Genomic DNA, 25,309 nt, shown 5'->3' with positions numbered 1-25,309 from the left:
TGCCCTTCCCACCCCAGAACCCGCTGACGCAGCTGCACCGAGCTTAGACTTCAGCCAAACATCTCCCAGAAACACCGCCTGCTCAGAAAATTGGTTGGGAATCTGCACCATATGCGCTGGAGGTGGGGGGAGAAAGAACTCACTCCATCAGCTCAGTCCTGTGCAAAGCTCAGCTGCCAACAGCCTCCAGGGCTTCTGCTCTCAGCAAAATCCTGATCAGCAGCAGCATCAAGCTGCCACTAATGGGTTTGTCAGCACCAAGCAGATCTGAAGGAGGAACGTGGCCCACTGCCCTGAGCTGTTTCACGTGCACAGCCCCTCTCATCATATTAGTTTCTCAGATGTGCAGCTCTCACACCCGTGCTAACAACAGACCTCCCACGCAAGCGTTCAGTAACATACTCTGATTTTGGTCTCTTCCCAGCCATCCCTCGCCAACAGAAACACAGCTGATGCTTCAGGGTGTGAGCGACACAGAGGCAAGAGGCACAGAAGACCTGTAAAGCTGATGGAACAGGAGGCAGCTCTGCCCCCAGCTTGCGGAATGGTTGCTTCCCACCAGACCTTCAGATGGCCTAGGTCTAAGTTCACAGCAGCTGATTAATAATCCTTCTCCCGATAGTGAAGCAAAGTGATGCTAGGTACAGACGTGCTCTTCAAAACTGCTCCTCCCCTCATTCTCACCCCACAATAGCCTGGCTGGCAGCTGGTAGGGTCTCCTCATCTCCTTCCATTTCGCCCATCCACCTGCAGATGAAGGACACGTTCCTGTCCTGCAGTACTGACTGCCATGCTATGCTCTCATCACCCCTGAAAGAGGGACCACTCTGCTAACCCAGTGGCTGAGCACCGTACAAATATCTACAGGAATAGGCAAAGGTGGCACAAAAGGAGACCCGTCTTTCAAGCTGAATCAGTCTCTTCACTTCTCTGCAATGCGGTAGACTATAAATGTATTTATACCTATTTTACAGCCCTTTGAAGGCTTGGGCAGACCTGGATTCTTTCATCAGCTCCACCTGAGTGAATCTCTTCCTCTCTAACCCACGTGCCCTCAGTGATATTGAACTACCTCTTTAGAGGCACTAATTCAAAGTAGTTCCAAGCTCAGAGCACTTCAGTGGAGGAGGCTGGGGAGGGACGAGGTGTGAAGGTCAGGGGAGCACCAACCCTTCAAACACTGTACCTGCAGCAATGGAGATGCAAATGCATTTCTATAGCGCTTTGCACTCGGCCAGATTCTTCATCCTTATGTATCTGTTTCAAAAGCCTGGTGCCGAGGCTGCAGAGCTCCCCAAAATTCCGAGGAATAAGAGCAACCTGACTTAGGTGAATGTACGGAAGAGCATCAGCACAGAGAGACCTGACAACTTCTAAACAGAGCCCATGACAATGGGGCCAGGGCACTGCCCCTCAGTGCTGACGCTGGGACCCGTGTTCAGTCCTGGCTCTGAACGCAGGCTGCTTCTGCGATCTCAGATGAACCATCTAGCTTCTGCCCTCAGGTACAAAGTGCAAAAGAGACCACCCCGCACGCCCACTCTGTGTTTGCCCATATCCTTGCTGGGCCCTCTGGCACTAGAGTGAGCCACATTACTTAGAACAAAGGGCATACTGTAGGAGAAAATGTCTGAATTAACGTGAGAGCTGTACGCATGCCACTGCTTAAGGAAAACAAGCATACTTAGCTGCACCTACCACTGAGCACATCTAACATTGTCTGAAATCCATGCTAGGGCCAAGTTTGCTACTGGATACTTCTTCTATGGGACCTGGAGAACCTGCAAAGATGCTAGCAGCAATTCAGGGTGAGAGGCACTGTAAGACATGACAGAGGAGAACAGGTTGGAAAATAAGGAAAGGGGATTCAAAACATCATTTGTATCTCACCAAGCAAGTTTTCCTCTTGCATCTGGATGTGCCAGTGGGCCCATCTGCCCAGACTGTCCCAGACGGTGCATTTTTACCAACAGAGGAGGCAATGCAGCTTTGTGTTTCTCAGTAAATTGAGCTGTTCACCTCTGAGCTTCCAGGTCAGTGGATCTGCTGTCTCTTCCTCCCCTCTGGAGCATAAATCTGACCCCCACCCCAGGCCCTCCCTCCCCAAGGCAGGCAGGTCCTGCTCATGACAGCCAGCGCTTTGTTCAGCGGCTGAGCCAACACTTCCTCCCGAGGGAGAGCGTAACTCCGCAGAGGCAAAGGTCAAGTGTGCACTTCTCAAAGCTGAGGATTTGTCTTTGCCACTTAATCCAGGCTGAGATCTCACAGCCGGCACAGAACTTCTCCTGAGGCCGGGAGCGGAGCCTTTGCGGGCAGAGGAAGGAGTGTGCCTGGGGCACAGGCAGGTACAAGGGGCAAGACCAAATCTGCCCTTCACCACAAGCCTTTGGGGCACTAGCAAGGAGGCAGCTAGAAAAACAAACCCCCACCAGGTACTTCATCACTATTTTGTGAAAAAAACCTGCCCTGGCCCCCACCAGTTCAGGCCTAAAGCCAAAGATGGCCAAGTGGCTGTTGGTGCTAAACTTCCACGTTGCTTTACAGCCCTGCCTCCTTCAGGGAGGAGTGGAAGCAAGGCAGCTTCACCACTGCAGTGCCCGGAGGCAGCAGCTCAGGTAGCTTCCAACATCACCTTGGAGCACTCCTACTCTGCAGGGCTCGGCCGCAGCCCTGCAGGGAGCAGCACGGGCAAAGCAGCAGTGAAGGGCCCCATCACTCTGGTTTCACAGTGGAGGTGAGAAGGAAACAGGCTCCTACTGTCCTCACCTCAGACAGGCATGAGGTTCCCAGCCATGGCCTAGTAGGCAGGTGGTCTTGGCAGTAGAGAACATCCCCGATACTCTTCCATACAGTCACAAACTGGTTGACGTGGGATGGGACCTCTGGAGATGGTCCTGTCCGTCCCCCTGCTCAGGCCAGGATGCTCAGGGCCATGCCCGGTTGGGTTTTTGGACCCCTCCAAGGACAGAGGCTCCATAGCCTCCCTGGGCAGCCTGCTTCAGCGTTGTTCACTCTGATCTGACCTCTAACACAGGTGGCCATTGGCTACCTTTGCTGAAATGGGTTTGGTCACCACTGGATAAGCTGGGGGTGCCACTCAGGGACATGACACCCATAGGCCCGCACAACATTCTTGGCTGCACCTTCTGGCTCCAGTCCCCAAGGGGCTTCTTCAATCCCCAAGTTACAGGACCATGTTCAAGACACTAAGCCCAGAGCAAAAGAAGGGTGTCCCCTTCACTCGCACTGACCGTGCAAACACAGCAATAGCAGATCAGCCTTTGCCATTTCCCTCCATTTCTTGCTTTCTGTTCAAAGCAACTGAAGAAGCTTGGGGAGGGAGGGGGCGGGGGACATCATTTGGCAGAAAGACTTTCTTTTTTTCAGAGTTGATTGCTTCTGAGATTGAGGAGGATTAACCCTACAGCCCCTCCATAAACACCAGACTCCCCCACGGCCATCCCCTCTGCCGGCCCCACAGTCAGTACGGATCCACAAGGATCCCAGGCCCACAAGCCTGTTTTCACGGATCTGTGCCATTTTACCTCCCGGTGCTTTTCTGGTTCTCATTATCTCTGCAGAGCTGATGACACTTAGACATTTCATCTCCCTGGAGGCTTCTTCTGGCACTTTAAGCTTGATTTATGCAATGCAGCCGTGGCCGTCCTGATCACCCATGCTCACCTCTGGCTTGTTAACACCTTGGCTAGCCAAGGACCCTTCCCCTCCCACGGGTAGATCCGAATCAGGCTGAACCTCTGCACCCATCAGAGTTAAAGCCTTGGCAGCTTTCTCCTCCTTTCCCTTCCCCTCTCATTCATCGCTGGTCATTAATCACAGCAGCTTCTTTCCATGGGGGACCTGCCTCCACAGACCCAGGCCTGCCCCTGCAGCTGCCAGGCAAAACCGCAGGGGCAGGCAGTGAACAAGGGCAAACCCAATTAGCAGTTGTCAGGTAACACTAGCAATAACCTTAGCCTGGCCATTAACCCCGGCTTCTTGGAGGGCATCACCAGTTCGAGATCCTTCCCCAGCCCAGCAGAATGCTTCTGGTGGGGGAAGCAGCCTCTTCCCCAGCTTTGTGTCTTCTGCTCTAGCTAAAAACCAGTTCAGAAACGCAACAGTTTGGGATCTAAACAGCTCTTAACACTTATCACTGCCAGTCCCCAGAGGCAAATCCAAATGCAAAGTATGGCTACAACACATGTATATCTGTTTGCAACACCTCATTGGAGGAATTAAAGAGTGACAATGATACTGTACTCGGGACATGATGACAACTGCTTCCATCAAGCCAAACAAGACTGAGGCCAAAGCTGGTCCAGCCTACTAAATGGTGCTAGAGCTTCAGGCTGGGCATGGTACCAAACATTACAGTAGAGCCCCTCTACATGGCCCCTAGACATCTTTGCATTTGCAGGCCTGGCGACCTTTCCAAGCTTCTCTCCACCATCCTGCTATTCCTTTTCAGGCTGTTTCTTGCTCTTTGTCCACACTGCCTGCACAAGCTATTTTGCAGGAGGAAGGGTTGTCTCTTATGAGCTGTCTGCATCGTACCTAATGCAAGGAGGGGGTGAACTGCCTCTGCAAGACAAACCTTGCACCTCTGTGTTCTACCTGGACACATCTGTCTCACTTGTGTTTGGGAAGAGCCTGTCCTCTGTCCGAGTCAACAACTCTTGTCACCTGGAGAGGAAGGGCAACAGCACTGAACACCGTAACCTGGATACCCCGCACATTCACTCTGAGACCTTTGCAGCGCTCGCATCCAGCCAGGCCCGTCAGGGAGGAGGATCGAACCAGGGCAGCTGGACAGGAGCCCTGCAAGTCAGCCAGGTCTCCACGTACCGGCCACAGAATTTGCATTCAAAGCCGCTAACAAATGAGGTGAAGAAAAAGTCTGGAACAGGGACCAAGTCTGGATGTGGTTTGAGTCCTGACTCCAGAGCAGCTGGTGCAGCCTGGCGGGCAGTACACAACTCAGCTGTCCCAAACACCCCTGCTGAGCTGAAACATCCTCCAGCGTGGGCCAAGGGCACCCTTCCACCTCCTCTAATTCCTGCAGTCTGTTAAAATTACAGGTACGGAAAGGACCCTCTGCCCCCCTCACAAAGCAGACTTTATGCATCCAGAGAGTGTGTGTGTGTGGGGGGAATTCAAGAGACCAGCTGTCCAAAGTGGTTTGCAGTGATTCACCACAACTGAACACCCCGCACCCCCAAACTCAGGCTCGAAGACCCCATCAACACATCATCTGGAGCGCAAGCATTCCTCTGCTTTTGCCGTGCTGTGAGCTCCCCTCATCGTGCAGATGCCCCTTCCTACTCTGCTTGCGGAGCTGGGGCAGGCTCTCTTCCAGCTGGATGCCATCCAGCGCCTCCACTGAGGTCCAGAGAAGGGAGCAGGAGGTGCTCGTGGTGGTGGAAGAAGGGACACGGAGGACAAGGCTAACGGGGTTAGGTGGCACTGCAAGAACCCAACACCTGTGGATGTTGGGGTGAGAGGTACCATGGGGTCAGACCTTTCTATTGCTACAGCTTCGGAGATTTCCCTCTTTCCATCTGCCTTCCCACCATCTGCTGAGGCAACTGCAGGGGAGAGGAGATTTGCAAGGGTCACTCTTGGGCCAAAGCAGATGGAAGGGACCTGCTGCGAGCATTTTACTAGAGACGGGCCAGACAGCTGCAACATGCCCTCCAGCTCCGCCAAGGGCTCACTGGATCATCCAGCGCATGGAGAGTACCAGGGCCACGGGAGCTGTCTCACAACTGCACATGCCGCCCTGGAGGCCCGCTTGCAATGACAAAGGGTCTGCAGCTGGACAAAGGAGTGAATTAACAAGCTGTTTAAGTCCTTCCTCAGGGGCCTGAAAAAACAGATGCTGACAGGAGCTGGTCTCTCCCCCCTCCTGGGGACCATCCCTCTTGGTCAGAGATGGTTTTTCACGGCGCTCCCCAAGGTGGGGAACCAGCAGCACCTTTGTTTGCTACACAGAGCTCCAGGGCCTTCTCCTCCCCCTGCGCCTTTGAACCTGCTCCAGATGTCTCAGCCCTGCAGGCCTCCAAACCTGGCTCATTGTGGACCTAATTAACTCCCTTGTTCATTTATGGTCTTTTGTCATTAAAGCAAGTAATTGATGAGCAGAGGCAGCAGGTCCTCGTGTGTGCTCACATGGACTCAACTGCTCCCTTTGGTCTGCTGGGGAAGCCCTCTCCAGCTCGCCAAGTCCCCTGCTGCGGCCAGCCACTTCAGGATCAGCTGAGGAGAGCACGCTGCCTCCCTCTTTCCAGCAAGCTCCCTCACTACTTTTGCGGCCATCAGAAACCACCCAAGCCTTTTCAGGGCATGACACCTTTGAATTCAAGCAAGAACGTTTGCCTGGACCGTGGATCACACCCTAACCCCATCTTCCTTGCTGGCACCGAGACACCCCTTGGGGTTTTCTCCTCACTCCCTTTTGTTTGACTGCTCTTTTACCCACACCCCCGCCATGTTCCCTCTTACCCCTGGCATCACAAGGATGAGGAGCTGAGCAGGGTGGGGAGGGGGCTCTTTCACAGGGGGATGCCTGGGTAGGATTATCTGAGGGCTCCTGGACCAAACAGGCAGCTTCTCAGCCTTTGGAAACCTCCCTCGCCTTTGTTCTTTGGCCTTCTAGGGTTGGGGGAAGGGATCCCAATGAGCATGTTTGTGCTGTTCTTCTTAATAGGGTGTTGTGTAACACAGAGGGAAGTGACTACACTGGGGACCCCAGCTGAGAACAGAGACTTTAATCCTGCTGCTCAGAGAAAACTTGGAAAAAATACCTACATCTGTTCTGTTGCATTAGGCTCATGGCTCAGAGGCTGACAGCTGACCCTGGCTGCTCATGATGCCAAGGTATGGCCCCTGCCAAACAGTGCCAGGGTAAATTACCATGACTGATTAGAAAGGCAAGAGGCAGCCAGAGAAAACTGGGGACGGAGCTCTGCCTGTGCAGGTTTCTGGAGAAGGGAGAAGGCCAAGCCAGAGCGAATCATGGCACTTTGTCTTCTCCACTGCCACAGTGGCAAACAGAGCAGAGAAGGAGCAATAGTGGAAGAGAACAGGATGAGATTCAGGGAGACGGAGGAAGGTGAGGAGGCAGAGAAGAAATCACAGCTGCATTCACCTCTCCATGGAGCTCACTAAGGCTTCAGGAGACAAACCCCCTCCTCATCGAACCTGCGCTAGGCTGAGGCCACAGAGGACAAAAAGATGCTTGTGTCTACAAGCAAAGTGCATGGCTTGAGAACGGTTCAGGGCAGACGTTGGCCTCGCAGAGCAGCGCACACTCTTCCTGCCGTGAGTCTGCCAGCTCTAGGACATGTAAGAACACAGGTGTGGGGCTCCCTCACCCAGCACCACAACACAGCTCCCTTCCAGGCTCAGGCTTTGTCATCACCTCACGTCCCCCCAACAGCTCAGAGAGGAGCATAAAGGAAATTAGCTATCCAGGGAACAGAACAACGCTTCCGAAATTTGGCTAATAGCGGACACTTAGATGCTCTGGAAACATGTCAAAGACTTCTCACCATATTTGGCCGGGCTCTACATTGATAGACACACTGGGAACATGCTAGATGCTGCGCTGGGACCACAGGGCATGAGGGAGAGCCCCTTCTCTGCACAGCCCCTCTTACGGGCACCATCGGGATGCTGAGGGTGGCCCTCCCCTAGATGGGAGAGGGTTTCTGGTAAGCCATTAACACCCAGTTCTGTGAAGGATCTCTCTGTTCCTTATTCAAGTATTAAATTGGCTCAACCCTAATTAGCATGACATCTATGACAGGATTAAAGCAGATTTTGCCTTCCTCTTCCTGCCTAGGGCCACCAGCTGCCAAACACTCCTCCAGGTCAGCATTCTGCACAAGACGGTGGTTAGCTTCATGAGAAGCAGAAAGCAAGCTCCTTTCTAACTCCTGTCCACCAGGGACAGGCTTTGGCCCTAAAGCAGGAAGGTTTGTTTGCTTTAAATCTTATTTAACCATGGATGTTTTCATTATCCATATCCATGTCACACTTTTATCCGCCCTTAGGAGGACAGGGAGGAAAGCTTTTGCTTTCCTCAGTCCATCTGTGGAGCAGACAGCTTTGATTAGCCACATGCTTTTTGCCTTTCAATCCCTGCTGGCTGTCACTTTGACCTTATTTGACAAGACAAAGGGATCAGGAGAAGCTGTGTGTTTCCTCTGCACCCTTCGGCCTTTTATAAACTTCTACTTCAACACCACAACCTGGTATTGGATGCTGATCCTCTATTGGTTGCCACAGACTACATCTTCACATGATCCTACACCTCCAGCCCTGAACCGAGGAGCAGCAATCCTGCCAAGAAGTGCAGCCAGAGAGATGCCTCCTGATCCATAAGCATTTCTGCACTAGAATCTAAAGATGTCTCTCGGATCCAACACCACCAGTCTCATGACTCTACCTTCCTCCCTCTGCTGTTGCTGTTTGACCTGGTGCCTTTCCCTCTGCTCCTTACACTGCCTGGGAGCAGATCTGTCAGGTCTGAACAGGGCACGGCAGCATCAAGTGGTATGTGGCTCCTCTGAAACCCTGCCACTTTGCACTTCAGTTGCAGCTCAGCCCTGCTCAGGAGGAGGAACCAGAGGGGTTGAGCCACAGCAGAGACAAATCCTAGAAAGACATTCCCAGCGCACCTTCCAAAGACACTTCCAACAGGCCACTGAAGCCACTAACTGCAGAGTGCGAGATCAGATGGGCCAAGTCAGCTCTACTCAAAAACAGCCCAATGCAGAGAGTGTTCAAGGCAGGCACTACCTGTGCAGGGACCACTTCAGGCCAGTTGGCCCCCGATGGTGGTAACAGGGTCCTTTTCGCCCCCTGTCCCTGCAGGTGCTGCACTGTTGCAGTCATCTACTACAACTCATTCAAGCTTGTGTCAACTTCCACTCCCCCAGGCTCTCTGGAAAGGCCAGTGGTGCCTGCAGTTAATAAAAACAGTCCATTTGGTTATAATGAGCCCTAAAAAGAGAATATCAGCTCTCACTGTGCATAAGCTGCATTTTGTTTTCCTGGTCCAGGAAGTTTTCCTGGTGTTAAAACTCCCTCTCCCCTGGCAAACTGATGACTAATCTGTCTCAAAGCCTGAGGGGATACATCTAATCTGGTTAGTGTTACTGCTGTTGTTTGTTCAGATTAAGCACGTTATTCTTACTAAGCTATTTGTCCAGAGTCTCCTGAGAGAGAGTGCTGCAGGTTAATCATACATATGTAAATCCAGCTTCCTTTCAGGCATTTTAAATGTGTTGCCCGTTGGAGAACAAAAGGCCAAGGGGGTGCGGTGCAAGAGGGACTTGTGCAGAACCACACTTCCTAGATGCTCCCTTCTCATAACGTTCCAGTTTGGGGGTTAGAAACACAGCAAGAGAATCTGCCAGCCGGCTCCTTTACTAGACTAAGAGGTTTGCTGAACAAAAGAACAAAACAACAACCAACCAGACAACAGTAACCCAACCTGCAGGGTTTCAAGAGAGCTGAAGTTGGCCACTCTTAAACCTGACCAGCTCAAGTTGACTATCGGTCCCCCTCTGGTGGCCAACCAGCCACAGTCACCTTCTGTCGGCAGAACAGGGCTGCCACATTGCTGCTACCTGTCCCTGCACCGAGGCACCTTGGGCATCCCTTAGCACTGCATCACCTTGAGCATCCCTGAGCCCGGGGCAGCACGGCTCTGCTCGGAGGACTGTCGGGCAGCAGACTTCTGGGCACGGAGCTGAGTCAGGGAGCTGTCATGAAAGTCTTCTAAACAGGAAAAGATTCATTATCAGAACAGCCAGCATCTGCCCAGTCCTTCCAACTTGACAGCCTTAGGGCTATCTACAACTAGGCCCTCAAATTTTAATAGCAATATTGTGTAGCACTAGGAACCCTCACTTGAAACAGGGCCCCATTGTGCAAGGAGCTAAACATGCGGACAGAGAGAGACCGTGTGCTCTTTGGGATGGGGAATGAGATGGAGAGAAAGGACAGAAGATGAAGAGAGTGAGCAGAAGGAAACAAGACATAAGTCAGCATAAGTGACAGCAGCCCAGTGAGCTGCTCTCAGTGGGTGAGGACATGCAGCAGAAAGACCTAGGAGAGGGAAGGCTGCAAACCACTGCTGACCTCTTGCTCTAGTCATAGACAAGGGAGAAGGGGCTGCCAGTTGTCCCTAAGTAGAAGTTTGAGTCTGTTCCACACCAGCAATAGAGGCCTCCGCAAATCTGAACTCGTCTCTAAACAGCAAATAGCTTCTCCAGACAAATCTGAACCCCCCCGGACCTGGTTCCATCATCCCCCAAGAGGACTGCAAAGAATTGTCTTTCCCTGTGTTTCTTCACCCACTGCTGTAAGCGGCACTATCTCATCTTGAGGCAACCTCACACTTCAGCTACTGAAGCACAAGAAAGCCTCAAGCAGCTGTTCCTTCTGCTAAGAGATGAGATTTCTACAATTACTCAGAAAATTGCATCAGTTTACAGGCCATCAGAATTATGTTAGCATAAATGCCTAAATAAAGGGGTGGGTAGAGGCCAACACACTTCTCACAGCTTATCAGAGAATTGCCTCAAGAGGGAGAGAAGAATTTGGTCTTGGCCACTGCAGAGTCACTCCCCCAAAACCCACCCAAACTCAGTCTGGCCTTCACATGCCTCAGAGAAAACTGGAGCAGCCGTAGGCCAATTCCAGTTTCTCCATCCCTCATATGGTGCAAGAGCTCCGCTTCCTTCATCTGTATTCACTGCAGCTTTATACCAAGGCTGAGAGGTTTGGCTTTCGCCTCACTCCCCACTTCCAACCCCATGTGCAATTGCCCACGCCTCAACATACTTTGTAGCACGCCATCCCTGCAGAAGGGTAGCTGGAAACGACTGATTGGGAATTTTGGGTGAACTTCAGCTACAGCTGTTTCATTTTACTGCAAAAAAAGTTATAGCAAATTATGTCTAAAAATGAACACATTCATGCAGTAACACCTCCCTCCTACAATCAAGTTTCATGCTCTGGAGAGCAGAGATTAGGGTTTCTCACGCATTCAATGAAAAAAAAAAATCAACAACAAACAAGGAAAGAGGTTAAGGGGAAGATTCTAAAATCTCAGATTCTGCCCCATAAGGCTGAAGCCAAGGGAGGCTGAGGTTCTGGTGGAGTTTGCCATTTCCCATAAGTGTTTTCCTTTTATAGTTCCCCTAATCACACGTTCAAACTATTTCTGCTGTCATGTGCCAGGTCAGTCAGACACAAGATGGTAGCAAAACAGCCAAAACCATACAAAACATAGTAGTTCACTATGGGAACCAGGAGTTATGGCCCAGACCAACCAACCAACTCAGCCATAACACTATGAAAGCAAGAAGAAATCTTATCCAAATCAAGCATCATTTCCCCATTTTCTCGTTAAGGTATCTGAAGAAATTTCTTCTCCACAGTTCTACAACTGAGGCAAACAGAAAGCTGAACAGAGGAGCTGAATGCACAAAAATCCAGTTTCCCAAGCAGCACACCTTGACACGTCTCAGGTCAAGTGGCCGTGTATGGAATCGAGGATCCTAAGACACCTGGCAACTCCTTGCTATTGCTGGAGACGCAAGCTGGGGCGTGTAGGATTCCAGCATGAAGTGCATGGGCATGCTTTCTCTCCCAGCCCCATCTCTGTGCCAGGATAAATAGAGGCTGTGGGGTCAGCAACAGGTCACTGTCACCACTCCCTCTCCACGACATCACAAGAAACTGGTGATCAGGACAGACAACGTGGGCAGCCAGATCATATCGTGCATCCTGCAAAGACAGGCAGAAACTTTAGAACCTACTTCATGCTAAAGTGATCCAGCAAGCTGAGCTCTCTTCTTCACACCCAAACAAGATAGTGTTTCTGAAAACTCCAGCCTCAACTTGGTCACCTTCCCACGAGTAATACTGGTCATGGCATGTAAAGACATGTCCGCATGGCTCGCTGTGTATCATTTTGCTCATGCCAGGTTTGCAGACAGTCACCCACCTTTTAGTGCCCTGATTCCAACTCCAGCAGCTCTAGACTCACCACCTCTGTGATTTCCAGGGGACACTGGAACTTCAGTTTCTGGATTCTTCATAACACTCACCACTGTTTTATCTAACCTCTGTCTCCTCTGAGTTCAGCACAAAACAACTTTGTTCTCACAAGGAGCTTCTAAATAATACCATCACCCAGCACAATGCTACAGAGAGAATCCCTGAGACTTACATACACTGCGCACTCTCCTTTAGCTAGTGCTCATGGTTTGTAAACCAGAATCAGGGCTAGGTGCTGTTTTCATACTAGGTGAGAACATCTGCCTAGCTATATGGTGCAAGACACGCAGCCAGCCAATGCTACGCTGGCTAAAGATGTACCGAATCTTTATACAGCCCAGGAAACAGTGTTTTCATCGCTCTACAGGCAGCAATGCTAATGGCCACAGAATCACGTTGCAAAATCTTCTCAAGCTTTAAAGTTATTATTTTAATCCTTAAGCTACCAAAAAAAAAAAAAACTCCAAGGAGAAACAATGATAAATTTAATGCTTTTCATCAGGGCTGGAAACAGCTCAAGCCCAGAGAATTACAGAAATCGGATATTGCCCCTGAAGGCAACAAGCTGTCAACTTACTCATTACTCCGTTGTTTGTTGGTAGAGATTTGCAGGTACGCTGTTTCCACCCTGCAATCCGAAAGCATTTTGTACAACTCTGAAAGGTGCAAAGACTCAGATGCTCCCTCTTCTCCTGGCTTTGTCTAATCCTCTTGGCAGTACAGTGAAGCACAAGCGGTAAAAATACCTGCATCTCAAAGAGGCAGGTAATACACAGTGAGATGAAAAAGTAATGACACTAACTGCATTATTAATTTACATAAGAGTGTCCTTAAAATACATTGCTGGCACTCAAGAGGGGAGTTCAGCTGGGGAGAGGGAACTTAGCTATGGTCTCTACCCGGCAGAAAGCTGTGTCTTCTGCACTTGCCAGAGCAGACGTAGCTACATGGACAGAGCTCCCATGGAAGCATGCAACCACCCACTCACGCTGCAGGGAGTGCCATAACCTCTCACGGCTAATGGATGGTAGAAGGCCATGTTCAAGGGGTTGCAGTCAACAGCTCAATGTCCAAGTGGAAACCAGTGACAGGTGGCGTTCCTCAGGGGTCAGTACTGGGACTGGTGCTTTTTAACATCTTTGTTGGCGATATGGACAGTGGGATCGAGTGCATCCTCAGCAATTTTGCCAATGACACCAAGCTGTGTGGTGTGGTCGACATGCTGGAGGGAAGGGATGCCATCCAGAGGGACCTAGACAGTCTTAAGAGGTCGGTCCATGCAAATCTCGTGAAGTTCAACCAGGCAAAGTGCAAGGTCCTGCACCGGGGTCACAGCAACCCCAGGCACAAATACAATGGATTGAGAGCAGCCCTGAGGAGAAGGACTTGAGGGTGTTCATGGATGAGAAGCTCAACATGAGCCGGCAATGTGCGCTCACAGCCCAGAAGGCCAACCGCATCCCGTGCTGCATCAAAAGAAGCATGGCCAGCAGGTCAAGGGAAGTGATTCTGCCCCTCTGCTCTGGTAAGACCCCACCTGGAGTACTGTGTCCAACTTTGGAGTCTTCAGCACAAGGACATGGACCTGTTGGAGTGAGTTGAGAGGAGGGCCACAAAGATGATGAGAGGGATAGAACACCTCTCCTATGAAGACAGGCTGAAAGAGTTGGGCCGTTCAGCCTGGAGAAGAGAAGGCTCTGGGGAAGACATTATAGTGGCCCTTCCAGTACCTAAAGAGGGTCTACAGGAGAGATGGGGAGGGACTCTTTACCAGGGAGTGTAGCAAGAGGACGAGGGGGTAACGGTTTCAAACTGAAAGAGGGGAAATTTAGATTAGATATTAGGAAGAAATCTTTACTGTGAGGGTGGTGAGGCACTGGAACAGGTTGCCCAGAGAACTTGTGGATGCCCCATCCCTGAAAGCATTCAAGACGAGGCTGGATGGGGCTTTGAGCAACCTGGTCTAGTGGGAGGTGTCCCTGCCCATGGCAGGGGGGTTGGAACTAGATGATCTTTAAGGTCCCTTCCAACCCAACCCATTCTATGATTAGCAGCTGCTTCAGCCCATTTTCCAGCCTACTGTGCAGAGGCCTCACAGAAGTCTGCGAGCCTTAGCCCAGAGTCCTGCCTCTTCGCAGAAGCTCACAGGTCCTGGGTTCAGTCAGGCATCCTCAAAGGCTGCAGGTGGAGAACCATCCTCTCCCCCCTGCGGCAGACCTCAGCGAGATACCCGAAGACCTGGAGAGGCCCCTTGCCCATGGACAGCACTAACCAGCTTGATTCCTTCCACACAGCCCCAAAAGAACACTGAGCTGAGAAGGCAGCATTTTTAAAATATTTTATTTATTATACAAACTATTTACAAAATCAGCTACTACAACCACAGGCTTCCAAATTTTGGCTGAACTCTGCCAGAAATTCACCAGCAGGAACTAGGATTTCACCTGTATCATTCACAGCTCCTGGCTTCTGAGAACATGCAACATGGCCTGCAGGTGCAGGCTGAAGCCAGGCCCTCTGCACCTCAAAGCGCTTCAGGAAACACAGAACCTGTCTGAGATGATACCAGAATCCTGAAGATTTCTACAGAAGGGCCTCTATTAGGTGCAAATAAATAAAGGGTAAAAAGAAAAGTAATGAACCTCTGCCAGAAGTAACGTACAGTATAGGTGACCAAAGCACATCCCCATTGCCAGTGTTAAGGGCAGCATAAAAAGTGACTGCCCTGGGAAAGGGTATAAAGCTAGACAAGTTTAGAAACATTGTGATGGATCTCAGAAACATGGAACCAGCTAGGGGCCTGTGGAAACAATGGGGATGGGTTTAATTGACTAAGAGCACCCATCACAGTTCTGACTGCACTTGTGTTAAGAAGAAAGTCCTTGGCATCTGCACAGCTGCTGGGAAGTATGAAGTGCTGGCTGCAATGCCATGAGAAGCATTTAGGAGCTCTTTCCAGCAGAGGAAGACTGCCCAATGTCCAACTACTTTGTCCTCAGAATAAAAAAGTCCAGCTCAAGAGAAGAAGGGAGAAGGTTCCTGAGGAAGATGTCACTGGCATAGTTGGCCCATAGCTACAAGGCTGAAAACATCCTCACCAGGTGAGACTGCAAGACAAGGCTGCAACACGGGAACAGCACCAAGCTACACCTCCTAGCAAACAGGAGTTAAGCCGAGCACTGCCACCTCCTCTCAGTCCCTGGAGAAAGCAGTGAAGTGGTGGCATGGAGAACACAGTAGCTGTAACTCTACTGACCATGGAAACCATCTGCAATAAAATAAATAAAATGGTACCACGCTCTCCACCCAAAGGAGGCCAGGACCTTGCAGAATGGAGCCTGCACTAAAAAAGGGAGAACAGCCACTACTAAAGTGATCTGTCAGAGCACAACAGTGGCATCTCTCAAGCTGGCAGCCTCACAGCACCTCAGTGCCAGTGAGGGAATGAATTCACAAGGCAAAGAAATCCCCCTGAGTAGTCTCAATGCTCAGCTGGCTGCTTTTTGGCACCAAAATGGCTTATTTTTTTCTGTACAGAAGTAACACAGCCCAAGAACAGCTAAGATGCTGCCTTGAAGACATCTTCTAGGTGTAGAATGTTTCCCCCCAAATTCCCAGTCAATTCATCTGAACTATACTGGAAAAGCATGCGCAGTTATGTTAAAATATCCATACCATGCAGAAGTCTGCCCAGATCAGCTTGAGGACAGCAGAAGGGGACTGAAGAGGATGATGTGACTTTTTATCTAATATGGTGTTCTAAAATTAGCTTAGGGATGCCAGTCTGAGACTCCATTCTGGAAGAAATCCAGCGTTTCCGTAATCCAGTGAAAGTTTACATTGCAGGTAGTGGCAATACAGGTTTCTCACATTTTGACTCCTGCATGCTTTTGACTCCCGACCTGACCTAAGGGACTGCTGAGAACTTGAAGATCTTGAATTTTTCTTCACTGAAGAACTCAAAAGATTCTCAGATTCCCCATCCCTTTATTTCCCTGGAAGGGGTGAATGGACTGCCAGCAACAACAAACCCCAATCATAAGCTTACTTCTCGTGCTGGTCTGCCCACTCTTCTCCCCACAAGCCAGACAATGGTGAGTGCAGGCTGTTGAGTGATCACTTGAGCAAAGTTCTAGTTAACATTTTGTGCTGGAAAACCAGCAGCACTGAATGGAACAGGAGAAAAGGAGAGCTGAAGAAAGAAGGTAGGCAGATTGGGAGGACAGAAAGCCAGCTGCTCTCCAGGCACCAGCACCCTTCTGGAAACTCTGCCTGAAATGCAGTAGAGAAAGAGAAGCCTCAGGTTGCTGCATGATAGAGGTAGAAGCCAAGACCCTGTGGGATGCCCAGGTGGAGGTACCACATTCTGCCCAGTACCATCACCCCAACAACAAATGCAAACCCAGTGCACACTGTAGCTGCTTACTGACCTGTCACTGCTACTACATAACATACATACCCTGAAGGTGAATGTGGGATAGGCATTGGTGCTCAGCATTGAGGGATCACGCTCATGCCCATACTCTCTCTCCTGAGGAAGGGAAAAGAAGGCAAGGGCATGGGACAGCTTCCTGTGCAACATCAACTGTCAGAAACATTCAGTGGAGGAGAAACTCCTCTTCCAGTTAATTTGCAGGGGCTCATTACCAGCCACTGCTGGAGAAGGACGCTTCTGCTGCTGGACCCTGGCTGGAGGTAGTACAGGATCACTGTCAGGGCCAGCACTTGTGCTCCGATGAGATTGTTCTCCCCTTTGGGTTACTCCCTCCAGTGGATACTGCCCATTTTTCTCTGCGGCACAGGTGACAGCAGTATCCAGAGCAAGATGGAGAAGAAGAATCAGAAACCCTTCTGGGTCAGGTGCTGAAAGGAAGGGCAACCCTATACTCTTCACGAGTCACAGAGTTAGATGAGCTATTGCGGAGCATCACTGGGGGAGTTGAGCCAAGACATGGAAAGTTACTAAGGCTTCCTGTGAGCCAGGTTTCCAGCAGAGCTCCATGCTGGTCTTTCCTCTTCATCCCAGAGAGCTATGATAACAGCAGCTCAGCACATCTCCTGCACCTCACTGTAACTTCTGCTTATGAACTTCATCTTCTCACAGAAGGATGGGTGTACAGGGTACAGGGAAATCAAGTGCAAATCTTCTTGATGAATGCACCGCAGTCCTTTTGCTGTTTCACATTGAACCAAAGGGAGAATGAGGGAAAGGGAAAAGGTGAGCTCTTGATGACATATTTGGGATACGGAAAGGCCACGTGACATCTTCTGGATGACAAATTCCTTTACATGGAGTCTTTACTCTGCCTCCGTTGCCCATGTGAAGGGAAGGAGAACAAGCAGAGGACTGAACCTGGGTCTTGCCACGAAAAGCCAGGAGGCTAAGCAGTCTCCTGGAAAGGGGAAAATCACAGCATGCCAAAGCCCTCACAACCCTCACTGATAGCTAGCTGCAGCATCTTGTGCACTTCTTCATAGGAGTCATAAGTAGGGAGGCACAGCTGGTTAAAACTGTAAAACAAAAGAAAAACTCTGTTCAGACTGGAACTGAGAGGGGACCGTCCCCTTTATCAGCTGCTTTTAGATGGGTAGACATGAGCGTCACACACACAACATGTTATATATATACACTGCTTGCCCACCACAACTAGCTGGTGTCATTCCCAAAAGCACAATGCAGAAAGTCCCAACGCCCCACGATACTTGCCAAGTGTGGGCTGTTGGCAAAGTACTGTGAGTTGGAGCTGCAATGATCTGGAAAGATGGACAGAGTGCAGCAAACCCTCCTGGGGGCAGCTGGGAGGAACCAGTTGTGAACTGCAAGAGCCTGGCCAGCTCTTCCTGCGTGAAACTCGAGACCACAGTCCAAAACCACCTCATGACCTGTTAGGAAACAGGAAACGTAAAGCCAGGTCAGTCAAGAAAATCAAATAAGCATATAAGCAAGTTGCAAGAAGATCAGTCAATTGCCCTTTGCAAGCAAGTGCTGTACTAAGAGTCAGATATTCTTTTTGTTTTACCAGGGTGACACATAGAGGCAAGTATTACATAGTTTCTTCTTATCAGTTAAGAGATGTCCCACGCTACTACCTCCCACCAGTCCTTTCCCTTAAAGCAGAAAGGCTTCTGCTCTCCCCACAGAGATTTAATTTTAGCAATACCTGCACATGCAATGAGGTAGGTTTACAATGCAGTTCATTTGATTCTCGCACTATGCTAATCTCTTGCTTTTTCACATCCTCTGGTACTTTTGCAGGAAGGTGGAACCATCAGTGTTTACAGCTGGAAGCTTGTACTCCCAATCTCTTTTTATCTTGGGCTTTTTGGCAGCTTCCATTATTTTTTTTAAATGAAGTTGCTACCATTCCCATACCCCTCCCACTGGGAAAGGGAGGGAGGGATGTGAACAATTACAAGATACAAATTTAGGCTACTACATCAGTAGTCTTTACCACAGCACTGAATTCCAAACACTCCACGTAGGCTGCAATCATGATCTTCAAGCATCCCTTAGAGATAATTATATCACTATGAACATCTTCAGTAGCAATAATTCCCACCAATTCCTCCCGATTCCCCGCTGAACTGTTCTTAATTAGTGCTTTGTTGTATTTTTCTTAAAAAGACCACTGCTGATGATTTTTTTTTTTCCTATTAGTAACAGAGAAGCATCATCTCTAGCCAGCCAGGCTGACGGATATCTCTAGGGGGAAACATTATTTCATAATGCATGCAGTCCTACTCCTGACCCCGAATCTTCCAGTTTGTCCTTCTGGAAGTCTAATTTCCATCCAAGAAATCTGTTCCCAGTTTAAGTTGTCTTCTGCTGTAGTTGGGCTAGCTGTTTTCAGCAAGCAAGAGGCAGAAATCCTTTCACTTGCCTTTTCACGGAAGTGCCAAGATCCTCCCACCACTACAGCATGTGCCTTGAAGTCACAGACACTGATATCTCCAGTACCGCACATAAGCAACTGAAAGGCAAGAGACTAGTCAGAAAGTCAGGAGCGCAAGAAACAAGGCAACAGCTACTGTGCAAATTACAAACGTTCAAACTGCTTAGAGAAGAAACATTTTGGCTTTATTTCAGATACAGAAAACGCTTCATTTGTCAGAGAGGAGGGGAAGTAAGGATAGAGATTGCTTAGGGAGGCAGCACTTACCTCAAGCTCATTCTCATCAAAAATAGCCAGAAGGTTCTCAGGAACTAACTCATTGAGACCTGGAAGAGAAGAGGAGAGAAGAGCAGCAAATGCCATCCCCTGGGAGATGAAGCAGAAAGGAGCAGGGAGCAGACATCATGTTACCTTTCAGGAAGTGATCCACCTCCTCCCTAACCTGATTAGCCAGCCTGTACTGCGCAAGCAGATTTAGATACAAGATTTTGTTTTCATTGGTCACTGGTATTTGAGCGCCTCCTGTCACCAGTTCCACCACCTGAAAACAGGAGAACACTTGATGTGAATGTGACCAGCAGCATTCCCCAAATCTGAACTCCCAACCAGAATAAACCTAAGCAAGGATCTACTGCCCAGAGTAAGCTCAGTTGTCTGGGGCACAGGGCAGAGTTCTCAGCCTCCCCTGCTACAGGCAGAAGGGGTTAAACTGCCCCACCTTCAGAAACTGTCTCCCTCACCTTCTCCAGTTGTCCTGTTTTGCTATACTTCTCTTCAGCAAAGACCAGATCCATCTCACTCACATCATTGTTCAGTATGAAACAAACTTTGGATTTATAGAATTCTGGGTCATCCGTTTCAAAATACTGTGTGAAAGAAAAAGGCAGGGACATGGAGGGAATTAAAAAAGAAAAAAAAAATCACAACAAACCACATATATTGTTAACCAGGGCTCTGGATCTGCTTCTACCACACCAATGTTCAACCTCTCCCCAGACCATTACAAGCTTCAGACAAGGCTGGGAAGCTTTACCTTGTAATGCATACGAAGTCCTATGATCTGAGCCAGGAAGGATCGGGTGAAGCGAGCTCGAACCAGCTGTTTGTAAGCACCTCCCAGAGATGATTCATAAAGACACTTTCCTACTAGACGACCTGCAAATTCATACACTTTGAGTCGTAAATATGTGGGACGCCCTGGATTTGGATGCACCTGTGAAGAGGAAGCAAAATGAAACATCCAAGTACCAGACAAGGCTAGAACAAATAGAAAGTATGGGACCAGTTCAAGTCACTGCATCTCTCGGGTTATCCCAGGAGCTTTAGTGTTAATATGTTAAGATCATTAAGTAAAGTTTTGAGAGAGGCACTGGAAGTGACTGTGCAGCCAAGTTACAGAATGAGTAAGGTTGCATACTTAATGAATTTTGCAGCAATATTATTTAACCAGCAGCACGTTGACGCACACAGTTCTGTGCATTCCACGTAGGAACTGCAGACTCACCAAGGCCTGGTTGTTATCACTAAAGCGAGTGAAGAGTTGATTGGTGGTATCAAATAATGCCTTACAGATGAGCTCAAACCACTCTCTGCGTGGACCTCCCCAGTCCAGAGCTAGAAGATAAAACAAGCTTGGTCATCTGTGGCTCATCAGTTCAAGAGTTTGATGCACGCTGCTCCGTATTACCTGACATGAGAGCTCATCGCAGTGAACAGCTCCATAGCAAAAAAGCAGTAGAGAGGGACTCCAGAACTCTAGGTTCTCCTCCCAAACCTAGTCTTAATATTTTTTGGGCCTCGGGTCCCTACATAAAGTAGTGATAGAATAGCACCAACAGGATAATTCACTAACATCTATGGGAAAGTGAGAGGGCTGGAAAGCCACAAAGGATAGACATGCTACAAGAAACCAGAATTTCAGACAAACTACTCCACTGTCATTCCTTTCACTTCCTCCTTAAATATATTCACAGGACAACTCACCTTCTTCATCCTGAAAAATCACTTCAAAGTTTTTGCTCCAGTCAGAAACAGAAAAATTTCGCGTTGCTTTAAAAGACTGAAAAAAAATAAAGAAAATAGCAGCAGCTGTTATTGCTTGGCACCCCGTAACCAATATGCAATCCTGCACATGCAGATGGGCAGTTTATGCAACACAAAACCCAAGAAACAGTCTAATACTTTAAAGTATAAGACAGAGAATTAGGAACTCCTAAGGTCTAATTCTTATTTGTCCAAAGCCATGGAAGCCAGTTTCTCATTTTCTATTATGAGAGACATTATCCATATAAGTACAGCTCATCTTAAAAATCAGTATGAGGTTTTAGCACAGCACAGATGTATTCCTCTCAAGTATTGTTTAAAGTATTAAAATGCTTGTGGGAAGGAACAGTTTCTGTAAAGCACTGTCAGCCCACAAGTTAGATTTAAAAAAGGAATGCTTCAGAGTGCATTAGAAAATAGCTTGAACAGTTCACTGAGTTCATACTTAAAGCAAGTCACAATGCAGAAAAGTAACAAAATATTTCAAGCGTGTAGAACTTCCTGTGTCTCAATGCTGGATTCCAATTAAAGAAAATTTCAAAAGCTACACAGCAGTCCTCAGCCATACAGGTAGCTTTGGCTTAGCTTATCTTCAAATAGGTTAGAGTGTCACGCTAGTTACACCTCTGGACTGAACACAATGGTCACATTCATTGTGCCAGTCAACCTCGGACACCAAAAGTTTACATTTATTATTATTATGGCCCTTAATTTATTTTGCCTTACACCAGGCTGTAACACCGGTGCTCATGACAGTGGAGGAATTTCCAAAATAGCAGGGAAAAAATAGTCATGGAAATACTGTTTAGAAATGAAGTCATTTTGTAGCAAGCTATTAAGCAAAACATAATTTCGTAAACACTGCAAACTCGTACGTGCAGAAGATATTCCAAAACACAGATTTACTGAGTGTAAATCAAGGAAAATCCCAGCCACTCCTGCTTTCCCCAGAAATGTTCTTTTCCATCTTTATGATATTACTGTTGCGAGACACATGTGGAAACAATAAGTTCGGGTAACTGCCTGCCCTGCGTACACAGTGTTTAGAATGTCAGTTAACAACTGTATTACGTGAATGACTCTTTTTAAGTTTGATTTCAGAAACACATCAGCTCAGGTCAACATAGGTGAAGACTTAAGGACTCTACAGAATATTTTATCATCACGCTGAAACACCTCTAGAAGCCTGTCGATGCAAGAGTTTCATGCACGCAGATCAGTGACACCTGACTTGACAGCTTATCTCACCAAACAGCTCTGTACCAGAAAAACAGTAGATAGAGACTCAGGAGCTCTAGGTTCTGCTCCCAAATCTGGTCCAGGTAGGCAGTCTCTCTCTGGGCCCTCAGATGCCAATGTAAAGTGGGGACAGAATAGGACCGTCAGATTTCCTGCTTTTACAGGCTATGCATGCATTTACCCTAGACATCTCTCAGGGCTTGATTTACTCTGCAATGAGTTCCTTAAATATTTATCAGCACTGAAGTTTCCCAATTACTTAAGAAATTGATCTGATCTTAATGGCTGTAGAGAAGGAACACAGCATCCCACACAATACCAAACCTGAACACTGAGGAGCTACCCTGAGATTATTTTTTTCCCCCTGCCTTCTCAAGCTGTCTACTGGCATCTGCCTTGAAAGAGGACTAATCGTTTTTTGCACAGTTGTCCTTGCACATGCAAGTCTGGATTTCCTTAGGCACTGAGCAGAACAAGAAGGATGGAGGAAGCACTGGGTTTAAGCAAAGTGACCTGTACACTCACCGACTCCAGCAGACAGTGACGGCTGACCTTCAGTGTGACCTTCGAATGAGGTCTTTTCATATGCACCTGACGTAGCTCTCGCTGAAAGAAGTTCACTTTGTCCTGGAAGGTCTCCGAGCCTCCTGAGAATAGTGACGATTTGGGTTAGGCCTGAGCTGTCAACACCTCAAACATCTAGAAGGTATTCCTAAGACTAACTGCACAGGTTAGCTTTACAGCCCAGGATGAGTTTATTGCAGCAAAGTTTGGAAACAGAACTCTAAAGGCAGCCTGCAGTTAGTCTTGCTGACATTCAGATACTCACAGGTGCGCTTTCAAAGAGCCTGACAGAAAAGCCAAACTGAATAGGAACAGCCGGCACGATGAAATACATTCATTGGAAGCACCAACAGGAACAGAAAATGAGACTCCAGGAATCAGTTCTCATCAGAGGTCATTCAGTGCTGGCCATCTTCATCCCCAAGGGAAACTAGCAGACTCAAGTGCTAACTTCCTGACTACCGTACCCACCTCACCACCCCTTTACCTATGTTTTTATGCAGAGAGCGAATGAAAGTGGCTGCCAAGATGTTCCTCTCCTTGCAGCTGAGCTCCACAGGGGGTTGGATCCCATCATCCACCACCAGTGTCAGTAATTTGTGCACAGGGTCAGGACCAAGGTATGAAAACTAGCAGCAAAAAGATGCAAGAAAGGGTAAACCCATCATGCAGAAGGCACAGCATGTTCAGTAGACAGAGCAACATCACTTGCTCTCTAAGACTTTCTCTGCTTACCCATGCAGATGCAGTTAACATCCAGTTCAAGCATCTGGACTCCAGTTAGGAGGCTGCTTCAAACCTCACACCCTACCCTAGGGGCTTCAGTGGATTTTAGCAAGGTTATGAGGAAAATAAACAAGAGAAATGCAAAAGAAATCAAGATTTTTGCCTAGGAGTGGGACAAAAGGCAGGTAGGAGTGATACAACTGGCTCCTATTCATAAATACTAGCAGGATTTAGGCACTGAGAGGGAATTCCAAACTCTGAATTTTACACAACAAAGTGTTGCTCTCTGGGTGGCAGCCCTTCTCTCCAAAATCAAAAATCAGACTATCACTCACAAGGACCACAAGCTAATAATAGGGAGGTGCAGTGACAGCTAGACAGAAAGAGGCTCACCTTTGTGCCAGGACATACTCTAAAGGTGAAAAGGCGCCATGGAATGATCTTCAGGTAGAATTCTTTCACTGAGAATTGCTGAGTAACCACAAGGAAAAGAAAATGTTAAAGGTCACACATCTGTTAAGGATTGCCTCTGAAACGCGAGGCACAAGACAGATCTGTAAGGCCAGATCTCCCTCCAACCCCAGGGACAAGTTTCTGCAACATTTGGTGACACCCTCCTCTGGCACAATGTGTAAAAACCTTTAAAGCTGTACAGAACTGTAAGCAGCTTGTCAGTAAGACTCTACTGCATGCATTTACAATACATATGGGATACCAGCATGACACAGATTTTACAGCAGTAAGCTGTTGTGTTCAGTAGAACATTACCAGTCCAATTGGAAGGTAAAGTTAAGTGGACTTGGGAGGCTGAATTCAGGACAAGATTGTAATACATTGACAAAAAGGTTTTGGAAAAGGTCACACTGCCTAATAGAACTATTGCTACTACTCCCCGATTTCCACAACCATTTCAAACAACTTTTAAAAAGGATTTGCAATTGCTAAATCCAGGACATTTATAGAAATTTCTTGTCAGTGTATTTCTGCCAGAAGAAATAACTACTAACTGTGGAACTGTCACCCTCTGGAGAGCAAGCTAAAATGAAATTTTAGCATCTTTAGACAAAACACAAAACCATTTCCTCCACAAGCCTGTTTTAGCTGCAATGACTGGAAAAAATGATGAGCAGCATTTCTCCAGAAACAAAGCAAATATGAACAGCAACCCCTTAAAGAAATAACAGCATAGTAACAGTTATCTACTGTACAGGACAGATACTCTGGGTATATATAGAGATATCCACGGATACAATTACACAAACGTCAGAATCACATTAATAACTTTGACACTTAAAGGGAACCTGCAACAGTACCCACTTCTGGTGATCTTTTACCAGGTAATGCAATAGAAAAGAGTACAAACGTCCAGAAAGATACCCCAAGGATGAAAGGATGCTGAGCTCATGAGGACCCAGCACTCATTCCCAAAGTCAGTTTTCAGAGCCACATGCAGCAGAGATTTAGAAATCTCTAGGAACACCTTCCCTCCCTCCTATAACAGTTTCACAGTCCTTTCTCTCTTTGTCAGGAAAGCAATTCCTGGATTAGTCTTTTGCTTTGATATTTAGCACTGCATTTTTCAGAATGCATTCAGATCGATAGATTAATCATAGAACCTTAGAGTACCAGGCAGAAGGGACCTCAAAGATCATCTGGTCCAACCTTTCTTGGCAAAAACACAGTCTAGACAAGGTGGCCCAGCACCCCGTATAGTCAAATCTTAAAAGCGTCCAATGCTGGGGAATCCACCACTTCCCTGGGGAGAT

The 25,309-nt window shown here is 48.2% G+C and overlaps 1 protein-coding gene across 6 annotated transcripts in view; it reads right to left on the bottom strand.

Annotated features, from left to right (window-relative positions):
* Positions 1 to 25,309, bottom strand: part of AREL1 (apoptosis resistant E3 ubiquitin protein ligase 1) — a 42,603-nt gene that overhangs the window by 4,398 nt on the left and 12,896 nt on the right. For 2 of the 6 annotated variants that reach the window (XR_008466340.1, XR_008466343.1), the window contains exons 9-20: positions 23,937 to 24,014; positions 23,305 to 23,446; positions 22,779 to 22,900; positions 20,955 to 21,030; positions 20,476 to 20,585; positions 20,005 to 20,184; positions 19,712 to 19,837; positions 19,383 to 19,512; positions 19,239 to 19,297; positions 18,960 to 19,049; positions 17,786 to 17,961; positions 16,538 to 17,589 (exon numbers count right to left, since the gene is read on the bottom strand). Coding sequence is in view for 2 of the 6 variants with exons in the window: in XM_054200917.1 (XP_054056892.1) it covers positions 17,487 to 17,589; positions 17,786 to 17,961; positions 18,960 to 19,049; positions 19,239 to 19,297; positions 19,383 to 19,512; positions 19,712 to 19,837; positions 20,005 to 20,184; positions 20,476 to 20,585; positions 20,955 to 21,030; positions 22,779 to 22,900; positions 23,305 to 23,446; positions 23,937 to 24,014 (1,392 nt within the window). In the remaining 4 variants the exon portion in view is untranslated. Of the gene's footprint in view, positions 1 to 8,805; positions 8,970 to 9,685; positions 9,790 to 14,404; positions 17,590 to 17,785; positions 17,962 to 18,959; positions 19,050 to 19,238; positions 19,298 to 19,382; positions 19,513 to 19,711; positions 19,838 to 20,004; positions 20,185 to 20,475; positions 20,586 to 20,954; positions 21,031 to 22,778; positions 22,901 to 23,304; positions 23,447 to 23,936; positions 24,015 to 25,309 lie in introns of those variants that run through there. The other 4 variants (XM_054200917.1, XM_054200918.1, XR_008466342.1 and 1 more) reach the window with 3 other exon arrangements.

This window comes from Rissa tridactyla, chromosome 4, assembly GCF_028500815.1.
Source record: "Rissa tridactyla isolate bRisTri1 chromosome 4, bRisTri1.patW.cur.20221130, whole genome shotgun sequence".
Classification (NCBI taxonomy): domain Eukaryota; kingdom Metazoa; phylum Chordata; class Aves; order Charadriiformes; family Laridae; genus Rissa; species Rissa tridactyla.
Note: the sequence above shows the minus strand (reverse complement) of the source record. Positions and strands in the feature narration are given on the sequence as shown.